Here is a 23,087-nt window from a genome sequence, read left to right on the forward strand (position 1 = left end):
GCAAAGCGTTACATTTGCAGACGGTAAGATTTATTTACCATAGCACATCGTGCATTCACATCCAAATGCGACAGGGTGTGTCTTAAAAAAATATTTGACCAGATAATGACATAATCCGTTTGAAAAATCACGCTTATTAAGAAAAATCAACACAAGCATGCATGCATGCACATGTATTCTTGCGCCCAGGCGTCGCTACACTCGAGATACTGAAACCACTGATAAATATATGTGCAAGAAGAGCGTAGTCCTTTGACGCTTGTTACAATATAATTGTGCTGTCCCAAGTAAAATCTCAAAGGCCTTTCAGTCGAGATGATCGTTGGGCCAATCTTTGTAAAAGGTAATTTTTTTTAGACTCATCATTCAGGGCACCGTTTGATCCTTACGAAAGTCAACATGTCCTGTTCTTGTTCTTTTGTTTGTGGAGTGACTCTCGATCAAAGCCACCGCGACAAAGACTCGGATGAATATCATTGATTTGATATTTAACATGAAAAATGTTATAACTTGAAAGCCGCCTCTTGAGTACATTTTAAAAAGCGAACATTAAACTGTCACTACAACGAATATTGTCAGAGCAGACATTAATCATAGCGATATGTGATGGTTAGCGTTGAAAGCTAGCTAGAAATATTGAAACAGCTACTGATTGTTTGTATGCAGTGCGGCGCCAATTTGATTCCAGTCCCAACCCGCTTTTCCGCCGGTATGTTCAGTGACTTCGGTACTTCAAAGCAGTTCTGTGCATGGGGATCGCTCGAGTTTGAAACAAAATTAACCATTGTTGCCGTTTGGTGTTCAGGAAGCCGCTTTTCTGAAATATCAGAGCTTTCTTGCAAGTCATGTTTACCTGATCGATAGCACGCACCGCCGCTGCTGCGCTGGGAATGATTTGAACTGATTGGCCTGGGCTGATTGGCTCAAAGTTGGGAAGAGAGTTTATTGTGTTGGCCGGTTGATCTGATTAGGGCCGATTTGCGGAGTTGCGACTGCGCCATGTCGGCGGAGACAGCAATGATGAAGCCTCCGAATGTTTCTTTACATATAAAGGTCCTCTATGCCTGTGTGATAGTTTTGCTCATTATTCTGTCATGTAGTTTATGGATATCATTCAGTGAAATACAGCGGCTCAGGAACGATGTGGATAGACTACTGAACGCGCAGGATGCGGTGGAGTTCAAGTTGAATGTGACTGAGAACGATCGGGGGCAAGATGCCCGGAAGACGCGACACAGGAGGGCAACTTACGGGCGGGGTATTCGCACGCTACGCGACCTCCAGCGCGCACAGGCCAGTTCGGAATTTGAGGATACAAAGCCGAAAAAGGAGAAGCCGTACTTTGTTTCGCGGACGGAGCCCTCAGATTTTGTGTGGATGCCAGCTTACAGCAGAGTACCCGTAAGTGCAGCCATCAGCTCTCTTCTCCATCATCCAATATTTTCAACCATCAGTTTTACTCTATCATGCAATATTTTCATCTATAGTTCTGAAACATGACAAATGCGTTATTGACGCGAAACTGACGGTCGGGCGAGTTAGCAAAATAGTTTGTGATAGTCCTGTCGTAGCGTTTCAATAAAAATGTTCAGCCCATTCTGAATTAAGTGCTTTTAATCCTTTGGGAAAATCGGCGAGGAGGGGAGGCGGATGATTAGTTGCTGTGTGAGTTGTGTTGAATATATGGGGTTCCTTGGATGTTTACAGTAGGGCAATGTAAACCTGAATAATGCAATTACTAAAAAAACAACAGGAATGCTGACGAATAAACAATCTCGTGTTTAACAGTATAATGCAATAATATAATGGCTTCCGATAAAAAGTACATCATACATGTAGACTGAGTTATTCTTCGTCAGTGTAAAAGCCTGTAAGAGAAACATATCGCGATGAAATACATGTTGTTTGTTAACTGAAATTGGCGTTGGGGATCGGCAGCGCAGTGATAAGAGTACCGAGCTCATTCTCAGAAGGTCATGAGTACCACTCTCGGAAGAATCACCGCTGTTCGGATTCTTACTGTGTCTATCTTATTCCACTAATTTAATGTCAACAATGCATGCCAGTTTGTTGCAGCGTCTAAAAGTTGTCGATAATTACGATCCTAAGACAATCGTGACCGGACTTGTGGAGTTCACCCCGCTACAGCTTCAAACACAGAGCTGGCTCTACCTCGCCCGATGGTTGGTCACTCGGGACGTCATTGCGAGCATAACGAAATTAGCAGATGGCTGCGGTAGAAAATGCGAAAGGTCTTTCCCGGGGTATAACCGTTGTTGTGCATTCATGGCAGTCGCGGGAAATTTGCATATTTGCATTGGTGGCCATGTGCAGAGCAGTGTTAACAAAGTGTCTAGCTTCTCAAGTTTTCTTATTTGTGAACTATGCCAATCAATTCAAGTATCGGCATAACTTTTTATCGTGAAGTGTTGTTCTGCTGTTGTAAGGAATGTCGCCCATTTTATACGACCTAGTCCACCAAGGACTGGCGATGTCATCCGCACCATGGTACTGTCTATGAAGGAGTACGAAACGCATACTTTCGCCGATGCTCTTGAGATGTAAAAGCCCAATGATTTTCCAGTTGGTCTCAGTGAAACGCTGATTGACTTTTCGAAGTGATTGGGTATTTTAGACGACTATCGCGATATGCCTATTTGATACTGCAAGGGCAGGGCCAACATAACAAATTGGAATCTGCATTATACGTCATCGGCGTTAAGTTGATGTATGAAAATGTAAAAAGTAGGCTGAAACACTGGTCGTGTGAAATCCTCTTTATTAATCATATATCACACTTCTGTGTGTCAATACTGGCCGAGTCATAGAACATGATATATAATACTTGTATCGGAGGCATTGGTAGAGCATGCATGCATTATATCCACTGTCCATTAAACATGCACTGGTGGTATTGTCGCTAATGAATAATGTAAAAACCGTGTCTCAAATGGGACGTCAAAACGTGTGATACTAACAGTAGCATTGGCTTTTGAATTTCAATTAATATTTCTTTCACTTCATGATTTAGTGATTCATTAGCTCAGTGAGGATATAGTCAGTTTTTCTTGACCTAGCCATATTGTTGTGCTAATCAAGTCAAAAAACCTCCGAGTTAAAGAGAGAAAAGCACGGAATATGTTAGTGATCTTTTAATTCATGCATCTGGGCTGTGTACATGTAATAAGTACTATGAGTACAAGCTGCACCCGAACACAGTCAAATGATACACTGAGCTGTAGACGAGGCTAGTCCGTACAACTTTCTGTTGTGTTGTGAAGTTACGTGTACGTGATAAATCACAGTTGATTAACTATGGGTGTTCAGGAGATTCTGTCGTGAAAGCTCGTATATGTAAAAATACTTCATACTCGGAGGAAAATCGACGTTCAGTAATCTGGCGATGTTTGCTTCAAATCTTCTGTTCGTCAGTCAATTTCAACGTTTTTATTTGTACATCGTTTTTCTGTTCAAGCGTTCATTTCCACATTCCAGCTGAATGGTTTGCATCGATAGTACGGATGCATCCCGAACCACAATCATGTTCATTGAAAGGTTGTGAAATTGTTTTTAGGTCGCGTTTGCATCGACTGCATTGCAAATTAGCGGAAAGATTCCTATGTTTTGATGAATTGGTCTGTCACGAACTTATCCTTAAAAAACAGTAGACTGTGATGTTTTCACTGAATGTCATGAGGCCATAGCAACCATGCGTATGTTGCTGAATTTAATGACTACAGTAGTTATATGGTGGATAATTACGACAATGAACTTCATTTCAGTGCGTTTCCGAAGATCTGCTAAAATATTTATAGTTGCGAGGAGAGTGTCACAATATTGGCAAATTATAGTGTGACCTTGAAGAAGACACGGTGTCGAAAAGCTAGTCTCAACAAAATACTATGTTGATCTACATAAAATGGTGTCATACTTCTTTCTGATATTGTTCATCTTGATCGACACGGCATCTTCCTAGTCTCATATCAAATTTTAATGTTTAACATTTTATCATCACCTTTTGACTTCGGATTTTAGAACACTGGTAACCGGTAACCGTCACTCATTGGTACGTGTACGTGTATTTACAATCATTGGTTACTTCTAGTTTAAACAATAATTTCAAAGCCCTTATAGTGCTCTTCTTAAAAGGCACTGACAGGGAATTAGTGTTTTCTGATGAAAATGACTTATATAATGAAAATCTGCAGTAGAGCAATATTTTGATTTTCCGCCCTTTATCTTAACGTGATCGAACAATCAGTGGAAAATGAAACACGAGAGCCATGGGCTTGCAGTAATTTCTGTGGTGATTAAAGTTTCCTTCAAAAACATTAGCACGATCGTGCTAGCATACGATGTGGCGTGCTACCAGGTTCAAGCACGCCAGATGGACCGACATTTGTAGCCTGCATGAATTGGTAAACTGAAGATAATTTTGATGGCCTCTTTCTTGGCGTTTCTCGTTACACGTCAATATGCTACAAGTGACATACATTTTACAGTAAAGCTAGCACACGTAGGCGCGGCAATCCAAATTCTTCTGTTACACATAAAGATCTCGTCAAAAGCATAATCTATGGTCGTTGACAAGGCCAAACAATCCACTTAAGTTCCAGATCATAATTGGACTGTCTCCCAAATGCTCTAAGCCGCGGATTTATGGAAATGAAATGTCAAGAACAATTTACTCAAATATTGATATTCACCGTTCGACTCATTCAACCTATTTACCTTTGAAAACTGCAGCTCACCGTTAAATATTACTTCATTACTTTGAAATGCATGTAATGCGTTTTTGATTAACACCGTATCAGGCCAAGTGTACAGGAGCGCACCCAACCAAAGTACGCGGCATTGCCCTTGATCTTCTCTCATCTCACTAACACAATTGACAAATCCGCTGCTCCATGATAATGATGATAATGATAACACAACTAAAGGTGTCCATGTCGGGTACATCAATCATCTCAGTGGGTTACTTACTTGTCAGTGTTTACATGTACATGTCATGGATTGGCGACACAAATATTTAAATTGGTCTCAAATTAACTATTCAGAATTAAATTGGCTATTAATAAAGATGTCTCTGTTATTGAGCAAAGGTCAATTACATTAAATTTGTGCCGCATAATACTCGTAGATAAGTAATTGCTAATTGCGATTTAATTTCATTTACTGCTAGCTAATTTTTGTTAATTTTCATTTGGTCTGGGTTTCGCCAATGACCTTATTGGGTTGTTAAAATGCCGAGTAAATCGTGGAACCAAATTTTGATATCCGGGTCCGACCTGATATATCGGATTTCCATATACATGTACAATTATATTTGTCCACCTATAATGGGATATCCAGCTGCTCACTTTCGCAGTACATTAAGATCTACATGTAGCTATAGAAGAAGTTTTTGTCTATTTTCTTGCTAAGATTACGTCTCTTTTGGATTGGGCTCTCAGTAACTCAACACGTTGAACGACATCGCGTTCTTAACTCTTTTTGATGAAGACAATTGAACACGTTGTCACTTTCTCAACTGCTTAGGTTGTATGTAGCTAATTTAGAAACTCCAAATATATTACAAGACTGCTACCAGATAACCAGCTGTGTTGGACACAAACGATTGCATTATCAGATTACTCAGCACTCGCCTTCTCTCTTTCCCAATATCTTTGGTCTTGCTAGTTTCGGACTTAACATACTATAACATCTGTCCAGCATAGTAGGAGAAACAGCCTACATTGTCGTCTCATTAGGCTCCTGGCAAAACCCAATCAAAGGTAGCTGTGAGTGTCGTTAATTTACATAATGGGACCTGTCTCATGGTTAGTCCAACTTGAGATAATTGCTTTACCGATTGTTTCACCTCTCCAATTTGCAGAAGGAGCAGTTATTATGCATACAAATTTGCTGAAACTTGGTATTTATATTATTTGTATATCTGTCTACATAACGGCAATGCTGAAAGTTGGTATGTTAACGCATTAACGAATTGCGTCGGCCTTTAGGAATTCCGCCACAGGCAAATCTCGATCAACAATCGACATGAACTGCTCGTCAAAATGAAACATGCATGCCATCAGACTCACTTGTACTGGTGAATGATTGGAGGTCGCAAACTGGGGCAGGACTACGTGATGTACACGATGTGTTACATATATGGCTTCTATCTTTCGAGAAATGACGGCATTTTTTCTTCTGCCATGTTTTTTTAGTGAGAATTAAAACATAATCGCTCAATTTCTTTGAAAGCCAATATATAACAGTGAGGCAAATCTTCATGTCACTTGAGCCCACGCTACAAATGATCCGATCTCGACGGAACTGTTGGTGATCACGATGATAGTCAGCATCGATATTTTTTTTTAATCTGGGGGGTTTTCCAACTAACTCATTGTAACTGGTATCACTAGACTCTACTTTAATCGATGACTCTACTGAATCTGAAATGTTATAGGATGCTTTCATCAGGATATCGAATTTTAGTGCATTTCTCTATGTTTTGGTGAAGAATTTGTGTTAATGGACTTCCTGCAAAGCACCGGTATCGAAAAATGTCCATTGAGCCTGTTTATTCACAAATTCCGAGTGCATCACTTGTATAGGAATGGTTGAACGAATGACTGGAAAGCGTCTAAGTTGACAACGTGCTTTTACGCTGGGTACAAAATGTCCTTTCCAATAATGTAATTGACTGGAAGTCTTCCTAAACACAGCGATCAGGTGATTTGAAATGACTTCATCGGTGATGCAGAACGTCGTGTTACTGATTCACCGATTTAACCTTCCTGATATCGGCACGGGCTCTGGATATTCACACTATCAGACATATGTATACATGATGGGTGTTTTATCACGATTGACAACGAGGGCCAATTGTTAATTGGTTTCATGGCATATTTGCTAAGAGCTCCGATGTCTGTGATACATACATGTATTTATTACATGGTAGAGCTTTTCTGATGGTAGGGAAACTCCTGTGTCGCTGTACGGACGGCGAAAACAGCCGCGACGATTACGATCGCCTGACTTCTGTCCATCGGGAACTTAACAAGTAATATGTTTTAGTTAAAAGAAAAACAATCGATGAAAGCAAGAACCTTTAAGCTAATCAAAACGTTCAACACTTCCTGGACCCCACATGTATGAGGCGTTACGGTTTAGTGTTTTTCCGCCATTCCAGAGGTTTCTCAGGGAAATAAAGAACCCGTTGGGGTTTATCACAAATGCAAAAACCTTCCGGGGTCAATTCTCTAAAAGAAAGTCTTAGAGTGTGTCTTGTGGAAGAACGTACCCACTAGTCTACCAGTTGCTAAATGACAGCAATGCATTAACAGCTTACATTAAAAACACTTCATTACTGACAGTTTAACAGTTGTTGTCAGTTGGTGGCTAAAAGACCTAAGCCGCTGATAATTGCCTCAGTTGGATGGCGATTAAAAATATCAACTGTAGACATGAATGATATGCAGTGCACACACGTTATCTGGTGTGCGTTGATAGAGGCCTACTAGTAGTGGTAACCTCCTTCTCGGGGTAGTTCTGGCTTTTCATGTAACTGGTAAGAAACGTCCATCCCAAAACAACAACGACAATATCGACGCCCGCGACACTCTGCGGAGGTTGCTAACGTAATTGAACAACATGGACCCAGACCAATGAAACCATTGGGTGTTCAAGTGTTCTCAAACCAATCTATTCTCAAAGCAAACCGTTGAAGAATTTTCAAGTCAATCGCCTAACGCAGTCGGTCAGCCCAATCAAATGCTTTAATGAAGACATTCTCAACAGGTGCCCACGTCAATGTATTCACTGATGCGAAGATGTTTTTTGAAATGTTAGACACGAAACACTTAGGGCTATTAAGAACCAATTGGAGTGCAACATGAGGCAGGGGAGCAGATAACTGACGTGCCAGTTCTAGCTACCATATATACTGTAAGCCGTTAACATTTCGCAAACGCTTTATTGTCGTAAATCTTCGCGAACAACCTCGATTTGCGAAATAAAAATTCGCGATCTTTTTTGTTTTTATTGTTTCGAAGCCAAGCGAAAATAATACGTAAAAATTTCACAGTCAATAAACTTTAATTTCAACTCCTGTCAATCAAATCCGTTGCGCGTCAGATGCCATTTTGTTTGACGCCCTAGATAATTTTGAGAGTATACCCCGATTCCACGAGGACGACACTGGACGTAAGCGTCGCACTACATGTTGGGCAATCTTCCAATGAGAGGACCAGCTGCCATTTGCTACCTCTTAAACCGGAAGAGACCAACCGGAGGGGGCCAAATGAACGCTAGTAAACTAAGCAACCATTACCAATGGCGAAGCTAGGAGATTGACTATCGAGATGGCGTATACAAATCCTACCTCCGATGCATGCGGGTGGCGCGAATATTTTCCCACGCCAGGAGTTGTGCGCGCTAAATATAACAATTAACCTCTTTTTTACTCTCAGAGTTGAAATGAAATTGGAAAAACGTCAAACACTTTCAGAAAAAATCTTCCTAATGAAACAGGAGAAGAACAAACGTATTGAAGTGAAAATCCGCTTATAAGTTATACTCCTTTCAAGCCGACTCCACGCCTAATTACAACCTAGGACCTGGGTAATTAAGTAAAACAACTCTCTCGCTATGCTCAATTGGCGTCGGCAGTGTACCTGGTCGACCGAAACACAATCCTCATACGTCTGAGATCAGATGGATATCCCCAACACCTATATTTTCGTATTTTCGGAACATGACTTATCTGCAGCCAACCGTTAATTAGTATTCCAGTTGTGATCTCCTGCATTCTCATAAACTACTCTTCAAATTAATCTCTCAACTTTGCACCTGGTCTGTTTTGAATATCTTGTCAGGATGAATGGGTCTACCAGTATTATGAACAAAGTGCCGCATCATTTATAGAACACTGTCACCACGCTAGAGAATCAGAATCCTTGGCTTCCTAGCATCTCGTTCTCCTGATTTCCGAGTCCCTCCATCGCTTTTTGGCAAGAACTACCCTCTCTCGATATATGTAATCTTTTTGATATACGGTCTTTGCATTCGAGGCAAGGCTGGGTTTACTGCTGACCGCGTTGGAAGCACCATTGGTAGCTGCTATGCTTAGATGGCAAAAAAGCGAGAAGACCGAAACAGAAATTGAGCAAACATTATCAAAAGTTGTTTTACTTACTGCCACCTACTGGATGAAGGTTTTAATGTGACACTTGGACCAGGAGTTCCCAATGACTCCTAGATCCGAATGAACATGTAAATAAGAACTGAAATTGATCTTTAAAACAAGGGGCGGTTTTCTCCTAGACGCGTGATAGTGAGACTCCGAACTCAGGAATACGAGATGCTCGGAGCTTTGACTTGTTTCGCATTGCTCGGTACTCAGGCTTTTGATTCTCCGCGGCTGCCACGGTACAAATCAATTACTCGCATATACTTCACATTTTATTTTCTTCTTCTACATTCATTTCTTTCTTTTTTTCGTCTTCTTCTCCACCATGTCTAAATATTTTTGGTCTGTCTCAGTGCTTTTACAGTTAGTCCCGAAAAAAAGCTTACAGGTGCATAGGTGTATTTCTCAATCATGCCTCCATTAAATCGAGTGTTCGGCGAGTTGAACATCAAAATAACCACCAGACCACCAGCGGCTGAACAACCTGAGTGGATGAGTTTGGTTCTGAACTTACAGCTAACACTTCTTGATTGTGATGCTGAAAGGAAGTATTTAGTTTCACCCACTCATGCGTAGATTTTTTAGATGCACGCCAGACAGTCAGCCCGTTTTTGCAATGACGTCAGCTGCCGAGAGAGTTCCGCCACAGAGCCACAGAGCCTTGTGGTCAGGGTGTGGTGTCTCTTGTCCACGATTCCTATCTATTCTTCACTGGAGAGGGAGGTCAAAGCACATGAGCTGAAATAGAGTGTGGTCGCAAGCTCCACCTTCACAACGAGCAGCTTCTCGTAAGCCTAGCTGCAAATAACCCCCACATTCAAACACCAAGTTACCAAATGCAAGTATTCTGTTTGCCTTTGGTGCTGTTCTGCTAATTACAAGGATGGCTTGTAGTTAGCCACTTCCAGAGGCAATTAAGGCTATTATCTGGATGCCCGCCTGGTCTTACACCTTCATCTTGGAGTCAATACACTGTAGAAGTTAAGGGCATAAGACGAGCTGGAATATGGGTCCGATCATGCAGGCGGCTTTTCTATTAGGGTAACTGTCGTTGTCAGGAATGTGCCCTTTAAGAACAAGCATACTGAAGAGATAATCCACCTTGTCCTTCACAAAAACTAGCATTGACCCTTGATAAGAGCGTGGCCATAAATGACATCCTTGGTCCCTTTGTAAAGCCGATACCACTATTCAGTTAGGGACAAGTTCACGATCTGACTGTCAAGATGGGCTTTCTTGGCGGCCAGATACGTTGAAACTGTCCCAGTGCATGTCTGGTTTCTACAACTCATAGATTGGAAGGCGATCTGCGGTGACGATTTGCAATCAGTTCTTCGAGAGGTTCGAGTGTGTTGCTGGCAGCACTTGTTGTGAATTGATAACACAATATGCGGCAAATGTTTACTGTGGGCTTTTGACTACTAAATCACGAGTCGACGTGACCGCGATACTGCATGTGAGATTATTGCCCGGAATCTTGTAATCCCGTCTCTTTCTGCATTTGACATCTCTTTGGCGTGTTTCCAACCAATTGTACTGTTCGAGGCTGGACCATTGTTTTCCTCATAGGCTTAAGATCTCCAATAAAAACGGCAAAATACTTGCTTCACCATCAAATCATGAAATGGCACCTAGTGCATATCCCAAAGTGACAATACTGAGATAAATTACGTAAACTGCACTTGATCTCATGGCTTTAGTTGCCTCATTGGGACACTATGTTGACTAGGGGCCAGATCATTTAGATAACCACGATCAATTATCTTGCGAATACGTTGATATGTGATACTGCTGCTTAGCTGCCATCCTGCATGGCAGCAGTTGTTTTTGATATACTCTGCCCCTCGATATCTTTGTATACGACATAGGAGTAAAAAAAACAGTCTGATCTTTCCTGTATGCTATGTTGTTTCACGCTTGGTCGAGTCCCATTTGATACTTGATATTTGTGACTTTATTTTTTTCTTTACGACTTGTCTCGTCAACTAACCTGTTATTTGTCACAAGTGAGTGAGACCATTGAACCAGCTCTGTTTTTTTTAACAATCGCAACTCTGTCGATGTGTACTCCTATGGTTCAACAATTTTGATTTGAAAACGTTAATAATGATAGATAAATATGTACTGAATAAAAATGTCAACAATGCCGCTGAATATAAGATTGATTAGATGTACACATTTCCATTAAAGCGAAAGTTTAGAGAATAAGCTTGCATTAAAACTGCATAACGGCAATGTTTATTCATATTACCTGAACAACACGAAAATACACTGAACACGATATGCGTTGGCCTTTAACCACTGGACCGCTACTCCGAAATGTACTCAATATCGGGATGTATTTTCCCGGCTCGTAAAATGACTAGCACTATAGGACTGAGCAAGCATGCTAGCTAGCGATATTCAACATAATAAATTGCAATTTCCACATGATGTGGTCATTCAAAAAGTGCCATCTGAGTGAATTGTGGGGTGAGTCGCCGCTTCCACTCGGATGCGTAGATTTCCTCTCTTGTTGGGTGTGTCATTAATTATTCATCAGCAATCGGCAAGGGCTTTGTTTTCATTCAACAGTAAATGCATGCTATTTCGACTAGATGGATGGGCTACAATTACCTGACATCCGAATACTGCACGCGAACATGTATGTTCATGCCAGGCCACATTTTTCTCCTTGCAGACACATGCCCTCCTAACATATTGCAAATCAGCACAAGAATTCTGTGGTACGTCAGGTCCACAGGGGCCTCAAGGACCGCCAGGTAAGAATGGTGATGGGAAATGTACATCATTTGATTAATCCGTCAGAAGTCAATAGAGCCGGACATTTTCTTCGGGGGGGGACATGTTCTTATTCTACACCGGGTTAGTTTCAACAGCGACGCTTTGCTTATTCCAATTTAATACCGGTGTGACAGCGGATATAGTCCCCCTGGAGTCATAGTCCGGTAGCATTGTATTTGACCAATTAAGCAGCTTGATCTATTGTACCGCTAACCCTAACCAAAACATTTAGCAATGCGGGCTATTGTTACACGGACTATCAGCCCTAGGACTACTATCCCCGCCACACTGGGGTGTATATGTAATCGAAACTGATGTGTGTACAACCTAGGATTTTAATCAACAAAATAATTTGCTCTTTGCATGTCACTGGAGAGGAAAACTACTCATTCGACAACTGATTATTGGGCAAACCTCGGAGAATTCCAGCTTTGATGAATGAAATATTCAGTCTTCCCTCGTATCATCTTTCTTTAATCAACTTTCAGGTTTAACTGGTGAAAAGGGAGAAAGTGGTAAGACCCCATAATATCCCTGGTTGATTCTTGTTTCTTCATGTAAATGTCATTTCTTATAATCATGACACTGACATTGAGGAAATGATATAGATGTATATACATTGAAATAAGCGGTAATGTAAATGAAGTATGAGTGATATGAATGTGAGTTAAAGGGAGACTACAGCAATGAGCCAAGAGGGCCGGTGTGACAGCGGATATAGTCCCCCTGGAGTCATAGTCCGGTAGCATTGTATTTGATCAATTAAGCAGCATGATCTATTGTACCGCTAACCCTAACCAAAACATTTAGCAATGCGGGCTATTGTTACACGGGCTATCAGCCCTAGGACTACTATCCCTTGCACACCGGATTCCGTTTCTCTAACAGGCTATGACTTGTCCTTTCAGGGTTTCCTGGTTTACCCGGTGATAGAGGCGATCGAGGTGAAACGGGTAAGATGCTCTAGTTTCCATCTGTCTAAGACCGTTTCAATACTACAAAATCGGCACTATAAGGCCGAAACATGGCTTAATGACCATCGGACAACCTCATGTCGTAATACCATTCTCTACACAATGGATTTCGAAAGGGCATCTCTCTCCAGTATCAGTATTAATATTTCAAAAAGGGCGTCGAAGATCGGTCAAAGTAGAGTATATTATATTCATAATGCAGACAATACGATATAAAAAACTTAAACCATAGTTGGCTGATGGTTGCCTTTGAAAGAAAACTCGTCACTTTTACGAACAATGACAAGAGAATACTGAGGATGCTGTCAACTTGAGACTTTTTTTAAAAATCCAACATTTCGCCTCAAGTAGTATAATTTAATGTACACCATGCAGCAACTATATCTGCTTATGCATGTACATGTAATTCTATTGACCAATCTGAAAAGTACATGTACATGTAGCATACGTTATCACCTTACTGTGCAGATAAATACTTGATGTCATTTCAAAGATGTCGAAATCGGGAAAGCGGTTTATCTTCTACTTATCACGTCTGGCCCGGGTATATCAGAACGTAGCCTTATACGCAATCCCCTTGAATTACGGCAGGTTGGATAGAGCGTCACACGGCTCGGATTCCCAAAGAAGGATGGAATTACCACATCGAATGAGAAACAACTAAAGCTGATTTATTTAACCCATTAAGAACTAGAGTCATTACTTCCACGAAAGCAGAACTTAGAAATTGCCAACGTAGTTGAAGTTATATACATTGACCTTTGTCAATTCTTTGTTGAATGATACATTAGTGAAAATGAGACCGCGAAAAGATTTTAAACAAATTTAATTATCTTTCTGCAGGAATTACTGGGAATACCGGTCTTCCAGGTCTGCCAGGTCCAGTCGGTGATACGGGTAGGTATGGATTCATATCTCTCATCTTGTTTACGAACCACTAAACTAAGCAAACGAGCGATTTGAATCGCTATGACCTGCGACCATGACTGCATGCGACAAAAATTTCTCGTTTGCAGTGGTCATCGCAGGTGCCAGAGTCTATACTCGGTGATCAATGCGACCTGCGACGGGTGTCGAACCCAGCGATTACTGTTGTTGCAACCGCTGATGAAAGATTTTTGTCGCACTGTGCATATAATAGCAGGTCCCAGAGACAAAAATCGCTAATTTGCGCGGCACTTAGCGTTAAATGTAGCCTACTACAGCAACTGCTGATATAACAACATTGATGACAATTCTGCAATCAAATCATTAATGATTGGAGATGGACGGAAAAGCACGGTTTATACATGTAGCTTTCCACTTAACGTCGTATTAAAGGCATTTTTCGAGTTTTTCTCTTCAATTTTTTATTCAGTTTTTGAAGTTACTAATTTTTAGGGCAGCCTGGTGACCCGGGCAAGGTAGGCCCCAGAGGCAAGAAGGGTGAGGTCGGCCCAATTGGACTGGAAGGACGTATTGGAATGCCTGGCGTGGAAGGAAAGCCCGGTATTCCTGGAAAAGAGGGTCAAAAAGGTAACTTGAAAAATGAGCACCTTTGTCTGCTTTCACTCCATATGACACATGTATCATCTTCTAAATGAGTGTAGTTGAGGTTTTTCCATAACATCATCTCGTGAGATTTCAAGTCATGCTTGCAATAATCATTGCATTCATTGGAGTTAATCCGGCCTGCTATTTACTGTTAACCGCCATATTTTTGTAGTCTTCGGAAAGAACCTCCGCCGGGAGAAAAGAAAAGTCGCGAAAGAGTGTGTCTTGCTCGGAGACTATCGTACTAAAAGAATTTTGTAACTTGTCAAAGAAGATCATGAAGATTGTATTTTTCCTCAGATTTTCGCGAAAATTTTACACTTAGCAATATATCTGGCTCAAGCGCTTATGTCATCATGACACGCCACTAAATAGTAAGTGCGTCCTGTTTCTTATGTTTAGGCGATAAAGGGGAGGCTGGCATTGATGGTATCCCTGGCATAGACGGTACTAATGGTGTACCTGGTATCAATGGTGCGCGAGGACCCCAGGGACCCCGAGGCACCGATGGAGAAAATGGACTGCCAGGTGAGAGAATTTAGTAGAAGCATTAGGTAATTGGTATTATGTAGACTTTTCAGTATATGTACTTTCATAACAAACCGAAAAGTCAAAACTTATAATTATGCGTCAGGGGTATATTCCAAATGCTTGTCGCAGTCACCAAAGATACTATTATTTTATGGCAGCAACAGAGATCGCTCAATCAGGCCAAAGCGTAATCTGCATGTTGCTTGCTACATGTATATCGCTCATATTGCGGTGTATTCCTGTTTCGCCTATTCCTGTTTCGCCTATTCCTGTTCCGCCTATTCCTGTTTCGCCTATTCCTGTTTCGCCTATTCAAATGTATTGCTAACCTCCCCACAGACGTAGGAATATGAACCGTCCCTTACTGACCGACCAAACCCGAGGAGAGCCACATATGTACGCATTGAAACAATACGTCAATGGAGAGAGGGACATAATGAGTTACGTTGATGCCATCAGTTACCTTGTCTGACATAATATCATGATATGTATTTTCCACCTTGTTTGACTTTATATGTGCTGTACCTACATGTATATTATGACATGGGTTTTACAGCTGATTTTGATCAAATAATTATGAGAATGTACAATATTATGTATTTTTATCAAAAACTCATGAATTCAGTTTTCATAAAATAAACGACTGCTTTACTCTACTTAATCTATTAGTTTTTACTGTGTGTCAGTATGGTCCTATGGTCCTATGGTCAAATAAGTCCCGGACTGTCCCCGCTTTCAAGGTGACTCTTTCAAAACGGTCATGGCATAACAAAGTTGATGGCATTTGATTAGTCAAATTGTCATCACATCGTTAACATCATCCAATTGTCCCCTCACATTTTCCCCATAAAATGGACATGCATCCCTAAGGTTCCCCGTGGGAGAGTCGATTTATTGTAGGGGTACTGGAAAGTAGGCGAAACAGGAATAGGCGAAACAGGAATAGGCGAAACAGGAATTTTGTAGGCGAAACAGGAATAGGCGAAACAGGAATAGGCGAAACAGGAATAAACCCATATTGCACCCAGTGGCGTGTTGTTGGTGTATACGGTAGAGTGGTTTCACGTGACGTCATCATCTGCCATGTTGGAGGGACAGACAAAAGAAAGCAAGCACAAAAGGACCATGAAAGCTTTCATTGTTCTGCCCTCCAACATGGCTGACAGTTGCCAAAAATGTATACGTGTATATGTACAGTCAAATAGTTCGCAACTATACATGTACATGTATATGCGCAATACTTCATAGAATTCTTTTACAAAACTATCACTTTTCGAATTTTCTGCAGGTCCGCTAGGTCCTCCTGGGCCACCCGGGCAAAAAGGCGGGCGTGGCCTCGTTGGATTCCCAGGGTATCAAGGTTACGAATAGAATTATCATTATATTCAATCGTGTCGTCCATTGTCTAACATTGCTGTTGTGACATAGAATTAACTAACATCCACTTGAAAATTATTTGACTTCCATCGAAAATATATTGTAACTGTCAGCGGCGATCCGCAGCTGCAACAAGTCCTTCAGATTAAAGTTTGGTCACCATATTCAAGTTGCAATATATATATTTGATGGGGGAGCGGTCGCCTAAGGGACTATTCCGGCCAGCTTATTGTCAGCTTTTTGCAGAAGGGAGATACAATGTACCACGTTTGTAGTTCAAAATGTTTTATTTTGTGTTTACAATCATAGTTTGTCACTGTACAATACTGTATTAGTTTTGTTTTTGTGTTTTATGAGGTCGCTCATAAAATACTAGGTGCAGGTGGAGTTAAATCATGGATGCCAAATATATGTTAGAGTTATTGGATGTATTTTAGAAATAATCTTGGCGACTTTTGCTATTCGACGAAACTAAAGCCGATGGACGCGCACGAGTTGCATGGCAAACAGTTGCATCGGCTCCAAGGTTACTCTGTGACTCACTAGTTTACGACCGTGGCGTGTGTGTGTGATTATGACTGGATTTCAGTAGACAACTATTCGCCTACAATGTGTTATCAGCTGCAGATTTTAAATCTCTTATGTGTTTTTTTTTCAGGTGAAATGGGTCCCCCAGGCGTTCCTGGTATACCAGGCCTACCAGGGTTGAATGGTACGAATGGCATCCCAGGAGAACCAGGTACACAATACATTGTACAACCATAAGTGTTAACTTCATACATGTATACGTTGCAACAAAAATATGTAGCGTACATGTTATAACCAAAACAGTGTATCTTTAAATTGAATATTAACAAGCTATAAATCCTCTTCTAAATGTGTAGAATTCGACGGAAGCCTCCGTAACAGAGATGTTGAGGTCGCTTGATGCTTTTTCGCGTCATTAGAATTGAAAATAGGAACAAATAAAATACCCTGAGCGGATGAGGGATGACCAACAACTATATCTTCCAGGAAGGGATGGTTACAACGGCACTGCAGGTCGCGACGGCAGGAATGGTAAAAGAGGAGAGGACGGGTTTCCAGGGCTTCCCGGACTAAAGGGCACCAAGGGCGAAGATGGCGAAACAGGGCCCATCGGAATCACACCCAACTGTTCATGTACGTATCGACACAGCACGGCATGCACAATAGAACATTGTCAGCGATCCCATTTGCAGAATATGAGGATGCTTCGTGGCAGTGGAATTCCTCGTCCGCATAAGGGCGTGGTCATTGCATAGATTCCGTCTTAAGTATACACATGTTAGTTCTAACAGTTTAATCTTCATAATCTGATCCTGCAGTCGTAATATAATCCACATCTAAAACTACTAGCTATTCCTTTTCATCATTCTTAGAACATTAGTTTATTGAGGCGAACGAATGACACATTTCATTTTGCTAATACATGTACTCGCTTTCAGGCCCACCGGGTGAAAAGGGTGATAAAGGCAGACGGGGTCTTATAGGTTTCCATGGATACAAGGGGGACACAGGTTCCGTGATCGTTTTTGCCTGCAGTTGTTGTGTCGTATTTAGATATTGTGAAACCTTTAACAGGTTTAAGATACTTATTTAAGATGTTATGGCCGATTCTGGAATCGCCTTTATATGTCGTTACGTGTCAACCAATGGTTCTTGGTGATTTGATATGTTACTCCTTCGCATCTTTCTTACATTGGTTAGTTTCAAAGGTAAACTGCATTTAAATGAAACATGTGACAGAAAGTATTTGGTTAAAGACTACAGTATGCTTAACAGGACACTGAGCATTATCTAAAACCTTTGGGACTGAAAACAGATTTTTCTCGTTGTAGAGTACACCTTAAAATGTATAGAGTGATTTAGGAGATTTCTTTGCAAAGCTATGACATTTGCATTTGTAAAATTGGTGTAACCAATAGCAAGTATAGATTAATCCATACTTGCCTATAGGTATACCTTTTTGTTTCTTCCAAGTATATTCTGTTGTGCTGTGTTGTGATGTATGCCAGATGCCCAGTTAATATCTTAGACGTGCATGAAAAGCAGACGTGTATAGGGGATGGTACAGTAAGAGGTGTATGGAGATGTTGTATTTGTCAGTATATTGGAGGTCTTGTCAATTGTAGTTATACATATCACCGATGTAGAGCATCCGAGTACAAATCCACGTCTGACGCATTGCCTCGTCATTACTATTCAATTTTAATTTACATGCACAAGATTATTATTGTACGTCTATAAAAAGAGGGGTGTGAGTCGAAATGGTAAACTGATTTTACTGCTTTTTTGGTGTTTTTTTATAGGTCCACCAGGCCCTCCAGGCAGGCCGGGGAAACCCGGTCAGAGCTACAATGGCAGCGTGGTCATGGGTCCTCCTGGACCAAAAGGAGACAAGGGAGATCAAGGCATATGTGAGTAAAGTAAAAGAAAGTTTGTTTATTATAGTGTCACCCAGGGCCAGGGCCAGGGCCAGCGTGGCTTATGAGACACTCTTCACTTCCAAACCCATCACTTATGCCAGGCGCTAGCTGGTGAGAAGGTATAGTTTGTACCAACCGGCCGCATCGGAAAGAGGTTACAAGTGGGCCTCGAGCCTTCGATCTTCCGTTCACGAGGTGGACGCCTAAGTATATCTAAAAAAACGCCCATTTCATACTCGCCTTCCGTGGTGTAATTCTTACGGGGTTTGGTCCCTCCACCGTAGATCAGCCAGAGGCGTATGTTGCTGACAAAAGGAACAGGAACATCCAGTGTTCTATACAGAGTACCAATTGAAAAATTGTGGCTCTCAGGTTTTACACTCATTGCACGTTTTCAAAATTAGATTTGCTTAATCATCTCAATTTTTCGCTTTAATTACTCGTGGGGATGCATTTTTGTCGACGGCTTTTCGATTTGTTCCTAAATGTTGTGTGATGGGCATGTGTTTTTTTCTCAATTAATTTATGTTAATAATCTTCAGTAATTGTGATTTAGGCGTTATCGACTAGTGAATATCCCCGTTTTATAAAATGTAGGCTACAAAAATGGACATGGCTCATGTGATGAGTCGCTAATGAACAGGATACTTTGTGCCTGCAATATAAACCTGATATATTCTTTTGCATAAAATATTTGTGTTGCATGAATACACCTCGCCGGCATTGTTGCCATACCCCTTGGAATATCCACCATCAACCAAAATTCAAGCCTCAGACCCGGAAAAGACATTTTATACAAAACCCCTCATCTATCTATACCTTCGCCAAACTGTTTAGGTATCAAGTAACTGTGAAAGGGAAACATCACATCACATCACTTTGACCCAAAACGCACGAAAGCAATTTCATGAAATAAAGGTTTTTGTTGGTTGTGCAAGTGGTAAATTCCATCAGGGTATTCACACTTATATTGTGTTGCTTTGTAAGATCAGCTTGGAATGTGTTTGAATTTCAGGTAAGAAATGCGAATGGCCGCAAGGGACACAGGCTGCAAATGATTCAGAGCCAATGCGCCCAATAGGCACCGGTAAGAACGTTTATCTTTGGTGAAGTGAGACACACAATCAGCCAAATCTACTCTGCCCATCTCAGTAGTTCCACAAAACAACGCTTCCAGTGAGTGACACGAGGTACTGAGCGAACGTGCGAACACAGAGGTACTGAGGCCGGCGAGTGACAGGGTCATGACACCGTAATATTTAAGGACAAATCTTCCGCAGAGGAGAAAACGTGAATTTATGGTTTAGCCCAATGGAGCTTTCAATTTGCAATTGTGTTTCTTTTGTCTGCTTGCTATTCGATGTGGAATGTCATATTTGTTTCGATGCTGTCATTGTCACTACCTGCTTGATATGTTGTCTGTAGTACACTCTGTAAAATCGGTCATGAGATGGTGGCATGGACACAACAGAGCGACCACCTAAGCAGTGACTCTTTGCCGGTTTTACAATATGGGTGTTTCCTTTCGTTTACGTCCAAAAGTGAACTGGAAAAAGGATCACGACGCTTCTTTAGAGAAATCAAAATTTACTGTATATTTTCAATCATACGTCATTCAGAAAGGAATTATTGGGAAGAAAGAGTATTGTTCTTGGCTATAGCCATCTGCAATTAGATTTTATTGATTAAAAGCACTTTAAATGTTGCCATTGCAGAGTCACCTTACGCCAAGCCCACGATGGCACCCAAAGCACGAGGTAAAGTATATTCAGAGTATCATTTCATCCAACTTGCACACGTACAGTCGTACATGTATAGTCGAATACAGCTGACTAATTCCACAACGTAGTAGAATTCGGCTGCATAGCTGGCAGGAACAAACTCAGTAATATTGGCTGAATTCACCGCCTAGTCAAATTCTGATGTTTCCCCAATTCACTTGAGATGACATGCAGGATTAAAAGTGACACTCCTCGCTGAGAAAATCTGCGGATCTCAGTCTAAATAACATGCCAACAAGCATACAATTTAACAACCGCTACTTTTCCAATGAATGCGCACTAATGTGATGTCTCCGACTGACACTAACTAATCGTCTTACTTATTTGAAATCTTTAACTTTGATTAAAATTAGACATCTGATAAATTCCATTATATTTTACTGGAAAAATCGGGAATTCTCGTGTTGCTATAGCCTATTGGTTTTTTTTTGCTGTCTCTGTCGTAATCCCACCAACTTCTCTTTGTTTTAGAGTGTGCCATCAAGGCAATTGGCAAACCAGTGTTTCAGAAGTACACCGGAATATTCTGGGGTGCCTGGATGAAGGACTCGGATCCCGTCAACATCGCGGATGGTGCCAAAGTCTGGTCAACCAGTCACTTCCACGGGAAATACCTAAAAGAATACGCCAGCTTCAAAGACTTTCAAGACGACAAAGTTGCCAAGGTCTACGAGCTTCATGACCGGTACTTCGGGACTGGCCACCTTGTCTTTCGGGGCGCGTTTTATTACCAGAAAGCCAGCACTAACGTCATCGTAAAGTACGATTTGAGCAGCGGTTTCCAGACCGATGTACTCATTCCCGATTCTGCCTTCAAGGGAAGTAAATACCTCTACGAAACTGAGTACAATTACTATGATTTGTCTGTGGATGAAAATGGTCTTTGGGTGATATTTGGATCGCTAAACGACGATGATGGCTTGATGGTATCAAAATTAGACGCTGGTAACCTGCAGTTGTTGAAATCTTGGCGTTTAGATGTCAAACACAATACATACGGTAACGGTTTCATAGTGTGTGGCGTCCTTTACCTTGTCGAGAGCACCAAGGTCATAACCAGTAGACTCTCCTACGCGTATGACCTTTACAAGAACCGACAACTCGACGTTGATATAAAAATTGTCAATCCGTTCGAAAAGAACAACATGGTGTCTTATACTTATAGAGAAAACCGTATCTACGGTTGGGACAACGGCAACCAGATCACATATCCTCTTTTACTTGGATAAATTGTGGCTATTTGTAATTGGCGGAACGGAAATGGAATTGGGAATCTTACTTTTTTGAATTAAATATAAAGTTATGATGCATTAAAATGATTCCTCTTAGTGTTTACAATCCGATGGGTAACCCCCGACTCGCACGTTCAATGATATACACGAACAAATCATACTAAACTTCTAGCCGGTGTGCAAGGGATAGTAGTCCTAGGGCTGATAGTCCGTGTAACAATAGCCCGCATTGCTAAATGTTTTGGTTAGGGTTAGCGGTACAATGCTGCTTAATTGGTCAAATACAATGCTACCGGACTATGACTCCAGGGGGACTATATCCGCTGTCACACCGGTATTGCCTCCGTTACCTCCGCCGCATTGCTTGTAAAGCTTAGCAATGTCAATGCGGTACATGCAGGCCTACATACTTTAAATTACGTTATTGGTCTTGATCATTTCGTTCCGGAAAATACAGATGGCCATAAAATTATAATAAAACAAACACTTTTGCCTTTCATTAAGGTTCTGGCCTTTTGCGGAAACAGTGACGGAATTAAGTTTATACTGAAAACACTTTTGCTGAAACAGTGTCGTCTCGAACCTCATATAAGTTTACTGCATGTAAGATATGGAATAGAGTAGAATAAAGACACAACAAGATTCATGGTCCCATTCCTGAAGCTCTTCGCTGTTCGAATGAAATAAAACTTCAATTTCTTTTCGTTCCGTGAAAATGGCTCGTTATCGTGGGATGTATGGTCCCATACTCCCCAGCCGTCGTCGTATACAATCCCAACAGCGGTACCTAACTCGGAAATGAATTAAAGAAGTGTAAAAGAATTAAACATCTTTCGATTTAAAATCTTATCCGTATTACTGAAATAACTGTAACTTATTCTGGTGTTATATATTTTCAAATTTTGCGAATAAAAACTATGTGTTCAGAATACATGCATGATGACGAGTTTTTGTTTTTCATCTAATGTTACCCATATCAAGATGCTAATGACAATTCTGGTACGGTGCCGTAATTTATATTTTAAACCCTTTTTACTATCTTTAAGGAATTAATAAAGTAAATGACACGCACATGTACATGTAGTACATGTAGTACATATACCATATTTTTATTGTTCCTCGGCACTTCGTAGACATGAAGTAAAATTTATGATTTCCAGAGTATTGCATGCGCGAATTCAGCTCTGTTCTGATCAATAAGATGGCAGCATCGTTCTTGAGAATGAGATAATTGTTGTGTTCCTCATGAATCA

At 41.0% G+C, this 23,087-nt stretch overlaps 1 protein-coding gene across 3 annotated transcripts; it reads left to right on the forward strand.

Moving 5' to 3' along the window:
* Positions 1 to 783: 783 nt before the first annotated feature.
* Positions 784 to 22,771, forward strand: LOC135482802 (gliomedin-like). 3 transcript variants are annotated; one of them, XM_064763195.1, is made up of 15 exons: positions 784 to 1,401; positions 11,856 to 11,937; positions 12,448 to 12,474; positions 12,868 to 12,912; positions 13,777 to 13,830; positions 14,314 to 14,448; positions 14,869 to 14,994; positions 16,286 to 16,357; positions 17,033 to 17,113; positions 17,389 to 17,535; positions 17,841 to 17,912; positions 18,705 to 18,812; positions 19,837 to 19,908; positions 20,537 to 20,578; positions 21,074 to 22,771. In XM_064763195.1, exons 1-15 carry the CDS (start codon positions 1,000 to 1,002, stop codon positions 21,829 to 21,831), a joined length of 2,223 nt encoding a protein of 740 aa, XP_064619265.1. In that variant the 5' UTR covers positions 784 to 999; the 3' UTR covers positions 21,832 to 22,771. The 3 variants fall into 3 exon arrangements, with proteins under 3 accessions (XP_064619265.1, XP_064619267.1, XP_064619266.1); XM_064763197.1 differs by lacking the exon at positions 17,841 to 17,912 and having other exon boundaries at positions 785 to 1,401; XM_064763196.1 differs by lacking the exon at positions 16,286 to 16,357 and having other exon boundaries at positions 786 to 1,401.
* The last annotated feature ends 316 nt before the right edge of the window (positions 22,772 to 23,087 follow it).

The sequence above is a fragment of the Lineus longissimus genome, chromosome 2 (assembly GCF_910592395.1).
Source record: "Lineus longissimus chromosome 2, tnLinLong1.2, whole genome shotgun sequence".
NCBI lineage: Eukaryota > Metazoa > Nemertea > Pilidiophora > Heteronemertea > Lineidae > Lineus > Lineus longissimus.